This window comes from Heloderma suspectum, chromosome 3, assembly GCF_057233095.1.
Source record: "Heloderma suspectum isolate Gila_16-S chromosome 3, 16-S_ref, whole genome shotgun sequence".
In the NCBI taxonomy this organism is placed as follows: Eukaryota; Metazoa; Chordata; class Lepidosauria; order Squamata; family Helodermatidae; genus Heloderma; species Heloderma suspectum.
In genome coordinates this window covers 285,480,961-285,493,641 of record NC_139460.1, presented here as the reverse complement: position 1 = coordinate 285,493,641, position 12,681 = coordinate 285,480,961, and the positions used below count along the sequence as shown (strand labels likewise).

Below are 12,681 nucleotides of genomic sequence, written 5' to 3'. Positions count from 1 at the left end.
TAAAACCTAGCAACTGTGTAAAGATTTAAAATATAGTAATGTACTATAGATTTAAAACAACAGAAACTGAAATACTAAAATGCCTGAGAAAGTAAGATCTGGCACCAAAATGAGCACACCAGGCAAGCCTCTCTGGGAAGCTCATTCCACAGCTGGGATGCCACAGCAGAAAAGGCCCACTTCTTAGTAGCCACCCACCTTATTTACTTTGGCAGGGTCTCTCAGAGAAAGACTGCTGAGGATGATCTTAGGGTCTGAGTGGGTATATATGGGAGGAGACAATTTTTCAGGTAACTTGGCTCCAAGCCATTTAGGGCTTTGAATATTAATACAGCACCTTGAATCAGGCCTGGAAATGGACTGGCAGCCAGTGAAGATGGAGAAGTACTGGTAATATATAGGCAATTCTAAGGGAATTTTTGCACTTGGGTCTAACAGCAAACCATTTATTTACCGCAGGAGCGCTGAACATTTTTAAACCCTAGGGCCAAATTCCATTTCCAAGAAGCTTCTGGGGGCTCTATTCCAGTGGTGGGTGGGGGCGAAGGCAAAAGAGGCATGACAAAAACAACAAGAATATCTTAGTTTAAAGCTCTTACTGCCACTAATAAAGCATTAGGAAAGGCATTTCAACCTTTTAGAATGGGGGGGAAAACTGCACAAAAGCCAGGAAACCACCAAATGATCGGTGATGAGGGGAAAGAGGATGGGGCCAGAGGAAGGGTGTGTGGCTATTTGGGGAACTCTGGACAGCTGGAGTGGGATCCCAGTAGGGCCAAATTTGTTTCCTGGGACAGAAGGTATACACCCTTGGTTTACCATACTGTCCTGTTTTCCCCTTTCCTCTCCATCTTCTGGTATAAGATAGCCTAGATCAGGGATTCTTAAATTCTAGCTCATGGCATACTTTTGAGGTGGTCCCTGCAACTATAATCAAAATAATCAAGGAAAACACTAAGCTGTGTTAGCATAGGAGCTAAGCATAGGATCTGTGAGCAGAGACATCCCCGATTCAAATCTCTTAGCCACAAAATCACTAGATGGCTTAGATAAGCCATTATTTTTCAGCCCATCTCCTAACTGACCTAGTGTAGGGCTGCTTGTAAATATGTAAATATTCGTACATATTACTGAAATTATATATATGAAGCACTTTAAACATTCACAAGCAGCTGTATAAATACTAAGCGTCTTCCCTCCTAGGGGAAATGGTGAGCTATGCTGAATTGCAAGATGGCAATGAAGCCTTGCAAGTAAGTCCACAAAAGCTAATAGCCCACAGGGTTTTTTAAAACTAGCTTAACTGCCCACACAATCTTTTTTAAAAAACAAAGCCTTCAAACTGAAACTCTTTAGTCTGAAACCTTAAAGTACTAGTGTAAAAACAGTTCTGTATATAAAGGTTTAAGAATGGAATGAAGAACTAGTTCTTCCCCCTCATCTTGAAGTAACTTTCCTTTTTCTTCCAACAAACAAACCAACAGCCTTGTGCCCAAACTGACTTTGCATCCTGACCTTAGGCACACTTAGGAGTATACATTTCATTTAAGGATGCAACACCATGTGAACACATCTTGATAGTTAAATGGGTCATGTTAGGAACTGCCTTAATCTTGGCCAGCTGTTCTTGTCCTAAAATATACGTGGTCACATCTCCCTTCAGCCCAAAACCTTATTTGAGATATCAAACATGTGCACATGTTCAGAAATATCATGTTTACTGTGCTAATGTAATTGCAGTATCATACTCATACACAAATGAAAGAGGTAGGTATATACAAAGATGTTTCACTGCAGAAGTGTCTTTTTTAGATATAGGAGTCAATGTTGAAACTGATGAGAGAAATGGGATTTATGAATTCTCAGGTTGTGAAATAATTTTGCTAGTTTTGTTGGGACACAAATTGATAAGCAACTTTTAGTAGACAGAGGCATGGAAAAGAAACTGGTGTTTAGAAACCTAGTTTCTTGTTCAGTCATTCAAGTTGTGTCCGACTCTTCGTGACCCCATGGACCATAGCATGCCAGGCCTTCCTGCCCTGCGCTCTTTCCTTGAGCGTGCTCAAGTCCATATTCATTGCATCAGTGATGTTATCTAGCCATCTCATCTTCCGCCGTCCCCTTCTCCTTTTGCCTTCAGTCTTTCCCAGTATCGGTCTTTTCCAGAGATTTTTCTCTTCGCATTAGGTGGCCAAAATATTGGAGCTTCAGCTTCAGTATCTGTCCTTCCAATGAGCAGTCAGGGTTGATTTCCTTTAGGATGGACTGATTTGACCTTGCAGTCCAGGGGACTCGTAAGAGTCTTCTCCAGCACCACAGTTTGAAAGCATCGATTCTTCGGCGCTCAGCCGTCCTTATAGTCCAGCTCTCACAGCCATATGTGACTACTGGGAAAACCATAGCTTTGATTAGACGGACCTTTGTCGGCAAGGTGATGTCTCTGCTTCTTACTATTCTGTCTAGGTTTGCCATAGCTCTCCTCCTAAGGAGCAAGTGTCTCCTTTTTATTCTCCGAGGTGTTTTAGCATTTTAGCTTTCTGAACTTTTAGCTTTGCTGTTTTAAATCTGTATTTTAAACTCTTGCACTGCTGCTAGGTTTTGTTGTGGTTGCATTGTTATATTGTGGCTTTAATGTTCTATATATTTTAAATTGTTTTATTGTGTGCTGTTTGGTTTTAATTTTTGTGAAACGCCCAGAGAGCTTCGGCTATTGGGCGGTATAGAAATGAAATGAAATGAAATAAATAAATAAATAATAAGCGTCTTTTAATTTCATGGCTACAGTCACCGTCTGCAGTGATCTTGGAGCCCAAGAAAATAAAATCTGTCTCTGCTTCCATTTCTTCCCCTTCCATATGCCAGGAAGTGATAGGGCCAGATGCCATGATCTTAGTTTTTTTAATGTTGAGTTTCAAACCAGCTTTTGTACTCTCCTCTTTCACCCTCAACAAGAGGCTTTTTAGATCCTCTTCGCTTTCTGCCATTAGGGTGGTATCATCTGCGTATCTGAGGGTGTTGATAATTCTCCCGGCAATCTTAATTCCGACCTGTGATTCATCCAACCTGGCGTTTCTCATGATGTACTCTGCATATCAATTAAATAAGCAGGGCGACAATATGCAGCCTTGTTGTACTCCTTTCCCAATTTTGAACCAATCGGTTGTTCCATGTCTGGTTCTTACTGTTGCTTCTTGACCCTCGTACAGGTTTCTCAGGAGATAGGTAAGGTGGTCTGGTACTCCCATCTCTTTCAGAATTTGCCACAGTTTGTTGTGATCCACACGATCAAAGGCTTTAGCATAGTCAATGAAGCAGAAATAGATGTTTTTCTGGAATTCTCTTGCTTTCTCCATGATGCAGCGAATGTTGGCGATTTGATCTCTAGTTCCTCTGCCTCTTCAAAACCCAGCTTGTACTTCCGGTAGTTCTCGGTTCGCATACTGCTGAAGCCTAGCTTGTGGGATTTTGAGCATAACCTTGCTGGCATATGAAATGAGCGCAATTGTACAGTAGTTTGAACACTCTTTGGCGTTGCCCTTCTTTGGAATTGGAATGTAAACTGACCTTTTCCAGTCCTGTGGCCACTGTTGAGTGTTCCAAATGTGTTGGCATATTGAGTGCAGCACTTTAACAGCATCATCTTTTAGGATTTTAAATACCTCAGTGTGTTCAGTGTGAACAATCAGTGTGTTCTCTTGGCAAAACTCTTAGCCTTTGTCCTGCTTCATTTTGTACACCAAGGCCTTGCTTGCCTGTTATCCTGGTGATTTCTTGACTTCCTACTTTAGCATTCCAATCCCCTATGATGAAGAGGACATCTTTTTTTGGTATTAGTTCTAGAAGGTGTTGTAGGTCTTCATAGAACCGATCAACCTCGGCTTCTTCGGCCTCAGTGGTTGGGGCATAGACTTGAATGACTGTGATGTTGAATGGGTTGCTTTGGATTCGTACTGAGATCATTCTATCGTTTTTAAGATTGTGCCCCAGTACTGCTTTTCCCACCCTTTTGTTGACTATGAGTGCTACTTCATTTCTTCTAAGGGATTCTTGCCCACAGTAGTAGATACGATGGTCACCTGAATTAAATTCACCCATGCTTGTCCATTTTAGTTCGCTGATTCCCAAGATGTCGATGTTCAATCTTGCCATCTCATGTTTGACCACCTCCAGCTTACCTTGATTCATTGATCTGACATTCCAGGTTCCTAAACAATATTGTTCTTTACAGCATCAGATTTTCTTTTCACCACCAGACACATCCACAGCTGAGTGTCCTTTCGGCTTTGGCCCAGCCGCTTCACTCTTTCTGGCGCTACTTGGAAATTCCCTCTGCTCTTCCCCAGTAGTGTATTGGACACCTTCCGACCTGAGGGGCTCGTCTTCCGGTGTCATCGCTTTTAGCCTTGTGATATGTTCCATGGGGTTTTCTTGGCAAGAATACTGGAGTGGGTTGCCATTTCCTTCTCCAGTGGACCACATTTTGTCAGAACTGTCTGCCATGACCTGTCTGTCTTGGGTGGCCCTGCACGGCATAGCTTATGGCTTCACTGAGTTACGCAAGCCCCTTCGCCACAACAAGGCAGTGATCCATGAAGGGGAATTACTTCCATACTCTTTCTAAAGAAGTTATGGGCAGGGTCATAAAATAGGTTTAGTGGCTTGGCTGAAAAGCTGTGAATGCCTTAAATATAAATGTTGAATAGTTGGCTATGCTTGGAAATTGCACAAGCAAGAGCCTTTAAGAACCTTTCCAAGGACATTGGCAGGGCAGCATTGGTTTTTTACTCTGAGGTCATTGGCAAAGTAGTGTTGGAAGTTTATAAGTCTCCCAGCCATCTTGTGCCTTTTACTTCTGGTAAATTCACAAAAATGAAGAGTCGTGAGAGTAGCTGCTTTAAAAATTGTGAAGTCATTTTCCCCCTAAACTTTGGACAGCTTTAAAAGCTATTCATAGAAGACCTTAAAAGTGTGGCATTGTGATTAATTTGATCTATGAAGAAATCATGCCATCATAAAGTCTGTTTTGCAGTATTTGCCACCTTTGAATGTTTTGTCTTAGGGAGTGGCAGATTTCAATCTGAATTTTCTTAGATGGGGCAATCCATGCTGGTTTATGCAAGCATTTGTTGGGGAATTTTTATGAAGTCTTGTACTCTTAAAGACTAATACATTTATTCTGGCATGAGCTTTCACAGACACTGTCCACTTCATCAGATGTAGGAAGCGTTAACTTCATATTGGCAGATCTATATACACTTTGCTGGGGGGAAGGAGAGGGTGATGCCCAATCGCATTATTAGGTCCTGTAATAGTGTTGCCAAAGTGGCTATGGTGACAAATGTTGGCATCTGCCTGCCACAGGGTATGGTTCCTTTGGTCATATCTTCATTGTGAGGTCTGTTGCATCTGAATTATTTTTATTTAAAATTGTTTTTAGGCCACCATAAATGGTAGAACCCTCTTGTATCCTTTTTAGGTTGTGCAGCTCTTTGTTAGCAAGTACAGACCTACCACCCAAGGCCTGTGAGATGGAAATTTTGTTGTCCCGGATGGGTTGTAGATCACTAATGATACATTTGAGTGATCTTTGCTGGGATTGTACATGATAACAAGTGGTGGTCTGTGTATTGGCATGTCCTGGTGTAGATTATTTCTGGGTATTAGCCTGATCCTGTTCTGTTTTTTCCCCTTCATTGGGAGGTTATTGTAGTCGAAAAATGCCTGATTTAGGTCCTTAAGCTGTGAGTCTCTATCTGATTAGTCTGAGCAGATGCGGCTGTATCATAAGGCTTGACTGTAGACAATGGATTCTGTGGTGTGTTCTGGGCAGAAGCTGGGAGCATGTAGGTATAGTGTTGGTTATATGTTCAGTATGTAGTCGCACTGTTGTACCTGGAAAGTGAACCTGTTGCGTAGCTTGTTCTAGGCTCAGGTTGATCATGGGGTGGCAGTTATTGAAATCTTGGTGGAACTTCAACAGACCTCTTGTCCATGAGTCCAGATAATAAAGATGTCTTCAATGAATCTCAGGTAGAGAAGTGGCTTTTGGGGACAGGAGCTGAGAAAGCATTGTTTCAAGTCAGCCATGAAGATGTTGGCATACTGTGGAGCCACTGCACCCATGGCAGTGCCATTGATCTGAAGATAAATGTTATCTCCAAAGTTGAAGTAATTGTGGGTGAGTATGAAGCGGCCGAGTTCGGTGGCTAGATGTGCTGTAACCCCATCTGGAATGATAATCCTAATGGTTTGTAGTCCATCTTTGTGGGGGATGTTTATGTAAAGGGCCTCAACATCCATGGTACTCTAGGATAGTGTTTTCTGGGAGATTGTCAGTGTAAGAATAATAAATTGTGCCCTCAGGAAGTCAGTAATATCCCTTACGTAGTTTGAGTTTTGGTGGCATATTATGAGAATGAAGTTCAGGTAGCCAGACACCCCAACTGTGATAGCAAGGGTGCCTGAAATGATCAGGCATCCAGGGTTGTTTTGTTTGTGTATTTTTTGTACAAACACAAGGTAGTGATGTTTGTGCATTAGAGAACATCACATAATACTCCTGAACCTTTAAGTATGGTTAAAGGATTGCACATACCCTCTCATTTTTCTGCATGAATTTATCAGGCCTCCCTCTAGTCAAATTAACTAGACCTCTGTGTGATCAGTTTTGCTTTTTTGGCTCCACCACTGTTGTGTTGTAAAGATAGAGGTCCTGACAACATTAGAATGTTGTGAGACACATTTTGCAGGTTCTGTAGTAGATATCTTAAAGAAAGCTAATTCATTTTTGGGGGAGGGGGGAAATAATTGAACTTTAAGTTTTTAATTTAGACTGTTCTAACATGATTTATTGGTCAAATTGTGTATTGCCTTCCTACTTTGAGAAACTGAATGAAATTTTAACACAGTTTTGATATTTATTCTTGGAATGCCACTTCATGAGGAAATATACAACAATCACATTTGGGGGGAAAGTGAGTAACCCCATAGAAAGTGTTTTGTAGTATTTGATTATTATATCTGAAAATAGTCATGAGTACCTGTTTCCGTACTCTATAAAATGTTGTGGTGTTAAAATAACCTTCACAAGATATGGAATCATGGTAATAGAGCCAAGATAGCAGGTTTGTCAACTTAAGTGGAAATTAAATTATGATTGAACTGTTCTTCAAGCAATTTGTGATGTTTTCCACTATTCATTCCTCTATGTACAAGCACCTATGTTAGGAAGCATCTTGCATTTTGATTAAATTAAATGCTTTTTTGTCTTTCAGTGAATGGTAGTGTCTAGAAAGGGTATGTCCCTTCAGGAGAGAGGTGCCAATGTCCAACCGGCCTAATAACAGTCCAGGGGGGTCACTGCGACGTTCACAAAGGAACACTGTCGGGGCCCAACCACAAGACGACGCAGTAGGAGGAAGGTATGATTAATTATAAGCATTTTGTCAGTGAGTCTCCAAAGGTCAACAATAGGACTATGTTATCTAGAAAAAGCAATTTTTATTTATTTATTTATTTAGACCAGATAACTGCATTTGCCTTGAATGTATTAATTAGTATCTCTGAAATATCTGTTTCAGTGTTAACAGCTACAGTTATGTAGGGAAATATAAAATGCATGACTTTCTTAGTATAGAGCTACAATGTCTAGTTATTGATCTTAATGTCAAAATTGAATAGTGGGGAGCATGAATTTCACCACACAATAACTGGAAACTACCTTTATTCCCACTGTATTACCTTTCTATGGCAAAGTGTGCGAATTTATCCCAGCAGACACAAAATATCACTTCTTGAAGTTTGCTGCCTTTTAATTAGAAGCTAGACTTTAAAAGTGATGGTGTAAAGTGCACTTTAAGTATTAAAAGTATATAGATCAATTAGATCCAGAATTGCTAGCCTATTAGAAATGGTCCATAATCCACAAGCAAACTTGTTGAAAGGTTTTTATTGCCTGTGCAATCAAAGGCAGTAAATGTATGTATCAACATTTTGAAATAAACATGGTACAAATCTCTGGCTAACTTATGATTCCTTTCTAATATAGCTGTTTGGCTTAATTCTTCATGATGAAAAAATATTTGGAATGGAACTTCATAGCTCAAAGAAAAACATAGTTGCATGCAACAACACCCCCCTTCTCTAAAAACAAGCAAAATGTCTCTTAACATTTAATACCAGGTATCTTTTCATTTGTGTCTGAAATAACACAAGGCTTCTACTAAATTTACAGGAGATTTTGCTATAGCAATAAACTTTTTTACATACTAGCTTTTATAACTGCTGGTATTTGTAAATTAGCTTTGCTATATTATATGTCTTTTGCTTTCTATGATTCCTTGAGGCATATTCCTAAAACAAAAAGTTTAAAGCCATCTACCTTGTTTTAATTTTGGGATGACTTCTTTAGCTTCTCAGCAGAAAAGGCTTTCCACTTACCATGTGCAAAGATAACTTTGTAAGGGGAAATAGGTCTTTCTTATGCTACATTTCGCTTCTGCTAGTACTTAGAAAAAATCTTGCAGCATTTCAAATTTAGATAACCCTTTGCTTCTAGTAAGTTTAGGCTGGGGTCCAGCCAGTGTCATTGCATGAGCTGAAGTTGGGAGAAGTTCTGATTTTTTTTTTCCAGCTACAGCCCTCCTCATAGTATTGAATCCTGCTCTAGAGGATCCATCGTCCTTCAGGAGCAACTTCTTAGGGGAATTTACGGACTGTAAAGTGATGCACATTGGGGCAAAAAATCCCAGCTAAGTACAGTCAGGGCCAGAAATATTGGAACAAGGATAATTGTTTTGGCAGTTGGCCTCTGTACACCACCACATTGAAGTTGAAAGGAAACACGCCCAGATGGGAGCAAAGGCAGGACTTTCAGCTGTAATTCAAGGGGTGTGACAAAAGTGGGGCACTAACCATTCAGGAAGGACAGCCAGTGGCATACACCCCCCCCCCATCATTGGTGGCTCACAAGTAATGGAACAAATGGCTGACAAGCAGCTGCATGGCTAGGTGTGGCCTGTTTCCTGGGTACCCCATGACCAATCAAGCAGGTAAAAGGCCTCGAGGTGGTTCTGAGTGTTACATTTGCATTTGGTAGCTGTTCACTGGAACTCCCAACATGAGGTCCAAAGAGGTGTCCATGCGAGTGAAGGAGGCCATCATTAGGCTGAGGAAACAACATAAACCCATCAGAGAGATAGCAAAAACATTGGGAGTGGCCAACACAACAGTTTGGAACATCCTGAAAAAGAAGGAATTAACTGGCAAGCTCAGCAACAGCAAAAGGCCTGGCAGACCACGGAAGACAACTAAAGTGGATGACCGCAGAATTCTGCTCATGGTGAAGAGGAACCCTTTCACAACATCTAGCCAGGTCAAGAACGCTCATGAGGTTGTAGGCATGTCATTGTCAACATCTACAGTCAAGAGATGGCTTTATGAATGTAAATACAGAGGCTTCACAACAAGGTGCAAACCACTGGTAATGCTCAAGAACAGACAGGCCAGATTAGCCCTTGCCAGCAAACACCCAAAAAAGCCTGCCCAGTTCTGGAATAAGATTCTTTGGACTGATAAAACCAAGATTAACTTGTACCAGAATGATGGGAAGAGAAAAGTATGGAGAAGGAAAGGACCAGCTCATGATCCAAAGCATACCACATCATCTGTCAAACATGGTGGAGGCAGTCTTATGGCATGGGCATGTATGGCTGCCAATGGAACCGGGTCACTGGTGTTTCTTGATGACCTGACTGCTGATAAAAGCAGCAGGATGAATTCTGAAGTATATAGGGCTATACTTTCTGCTCAGATTCAGCCGAATGCTGCCAAACTGATAGGACGCCACTTCATATTGCAGATGGATAATGACCCAATACATACAGCAAAAGCTACCCAAGAGTTTCTCCAGGCAAAGAAGTGGGATGTTCTTCAATGGCCAAGTCAGTCACCTGATCTCAACCCAATAGAGCATGCTTCTCACTTACTGAAGACAAGACTGAAGGCATAAAGACCCACAAACAAGCAGCAGCTGAAGGCAGCTGCAGTAAAGGTCTGGCAAAGCATCTTGAGGGAGGAAACTCAGCATTTGGTCATGTCCATGGGTTCCAGACTTCAGGCAGTCATTGACTGCAAAGGATTTTCATTGAGGTATTAAAGGCGACCCTTAAGTTTGAAATGATGTTGGTTTGTTCCATTACTTATGAGCCCCTAATGATGGGTGTGTGTATGCCACTGGCTGTCCTTCCTGAATGGGTAGTGCCCCACTTTTGTCAACCCCCCTGTGCATTACAGCTGAAAGTCCTGACTTCGCTCCCACCTGGGTGTGTTTCCTTTCAACTTCAATGTGGTGGTGTACAGAGGCCAACTGCCAAAACAGTTATCCTTGTTCCAGTATTTCTGGCCCTGACTGTATAAGCTGATATCTGAGCTAGCTGTGACTGGCCAAGAGAAAGATCTTGGGGTTGTGGTGGACATCTCGATGAAAATGTTGACCCAGTGTGTTGCGGCTGTAAAAAAGACAAATTCCATGTAAGGTATAATTAGAAAAGGAATAAAACTGCCAAGATCATACTCCCCTTAAAGAAATCTATGGTGCAACCACACGTAGAATACTGTGTACAGTTCTGGTCACTGCACCTCAAAAGGGATATTGTAGAGTTGGAAAAAGTGCAGAAAAGGGCAACTGAAACGATCATGGGGCTGGACCAACTCCCCTATGAGGGAAGGTTAAAACAGCTGGAATTGTTTAGCTTGGAAAAAAGGCAGGTAAGGGGAGACATGATAGAGGTGTACAGAATTATGCATAGTGTAGAAAAAGTGGGTAAGGAGTCATTTTTCTCCCTTGCTCATAATACTAGAACCCAGGGTCATCCTGTGAAGCTGATTGGTGGGAGATTCAGGACAGATAAAAGGAAGTATTTCTTCACACAGTTCCTGGTTAAACTATGGAATTTGGTACCACAAGATGTGGTGGTGGCCAGTAATTTGGATAGCATTGAGAGGGGCTTAGACACATTCCTGGAGGAGAAACCTATTAATGGCTACTAGTCCTGATGGCTATGTTGCTACCTCCAGTATCAGAGGCAGTATGCCTATGTACAACAGTTGCTGGGGAACGTGGTCGGGAGGATGCTGTTGCACTAATGTCCTGCTTGTGGGTTTCCTATGGGCAGCTGGTTGGCCACTGTGTGAACAGAATGCTGAACTAGATGGACCCTTGGTCTGATCTAGCATGGCTCTTCTTATGTTCTTGTGACTATAGTAAGGTTGAAAGTCTTGGTCTGTGCACAAAAGCTAACAGGCTATCTTTTGGATCGTGACCATGTGAGTCTGTACTAAAGACTAGACTAGAATGATTTATCATGCCTTTCTCTTGTGTCTACACAGTAAATGCTGTAATGGTGGAAGAGATTGCACATGTCTGGAAGCAGTGGTGATGACATCTTTAAAAGATACCTGTTTTGTACAGTTGCCCTAAGTGTTGTGAGAAATCCCCCTTTTCTATTGCAAATTAAAGCATTTGTTTTTCTGACAATATACTAAATATAATACAACTGACTCTTCTGACTCTTCTGACTCAGTTGTATTACATAGCTGCCACAAAAGATAGCAGATAGTTTATTTTTGACTGAATGCATTTTGTACTGATAAACATAGGTACAGCAGCATGTGAAAAACTGATTAGCAGTAACTGCTAATGAGCCTAGGAGCTCTTTTTGTGCTGTTCAATACCATCATGGGAATTTTTGCAGAGCGTGTTTGACCCTTACCGCCATCTAAAAGTATTGGGATATCTTGGTAGCTGCCTAACTGTGTGTAACATCTCAATACAACTTTCTCCTAACTTTACAGGTTATTGTACAGAAAACTTTGTATTTCTACCTTGATATGTCCACAGATAGTTAAAATTTAAACACAACTTGATGCTGCTTGGTATGGAATATGTGCAACACTAAACTTAGCAACTGGCAGTAAATTTTAAGTACTTGGGATTTATGTAGGGAAGCATACTATTGTACAAATTGGGTTTTAAACTGGATTCTGTAGTAGAGATAATTGAAATGATTCAGAGATGAGCATTCTGGAGCTGTTTGTAGTTCTGATCAATTAATACATTTATCCAGAATGAGATTGTTAATACAACAGGCTGCTCCAAGGATCAATGCACACCATTAGAAGAAGTATAAAGGGATGGCCCTCTAGAAACTGAACCTGTTAGTAGACTGCAGATAGACAACTGCAGGTGAAAGATTCCTGTCTTATAATTACAAATAGCGTACTCTCTGTACATGAAAACTGAACATGTAGATGATGTTCTAGTCTAGCCTTTTCTTTAATATGCTAGTCCTCCATGTAGAAAGATTTATATGGGGAGCATTCAGATAGCTGTAGATTGTCAGGAAGGCTTTACAACGTGATTTTTCCCCTCAAAGTGTAGATCAGCAACTGCAGAGGTATTACCCAAGGCAAGTCCCCATGTCCCATTTCCTTTCTGCAGGATAGATAATCTTTCTAACTTCATAGTGGAATCATTTATGAATATTTATATTTATTTGAAAAATCCTCCATGGTAGTACCACCATCTGTATACCTGCTTTGACTAAGCCTGGTAAAACAGTGAGTGGGGAGGGGGAATGTTATGTCAAACTACAATAACGTTTGAAAAATCTCTAGAAAAGT

At 41.1% G+C, this 12,681-nt stretch overlaps 1 protein-coding gene across 4 annotated transcripts in view; it reads left to right on the top strand.

The window, feature by feature from the left end:
• The window catches only part of TRIP12 (thyroid hormone receptor interactor 12), a 121,666-nt gene that overhangs the window by 20,321 nt on the left and 88,664 nt on the right, over positions 1 to 12,681 (top strand). For 3 of the 4 annotated variants that reach the window (XM_084847166.1, XM_084847167.1, XM_084847164.1), the window contains exon 2: positions 7,275 to 7,421. In XM_084847166.1, coding sequence (XP_084703292.1) covers positions 7,324 to 7,421 — 98 coding nt within the window. In that variant the 5' untranslated portion in view covers positions 7,275 to 7,323. Of the gene's footprint in view, positions 1 to 6,030; positions 6,179 to 7,274; positions 7,422 to 12,681 lie in introns of all 4 variants that reach the window. The other variant, XM_084847165.1, reaches the window with a different exon arrangement.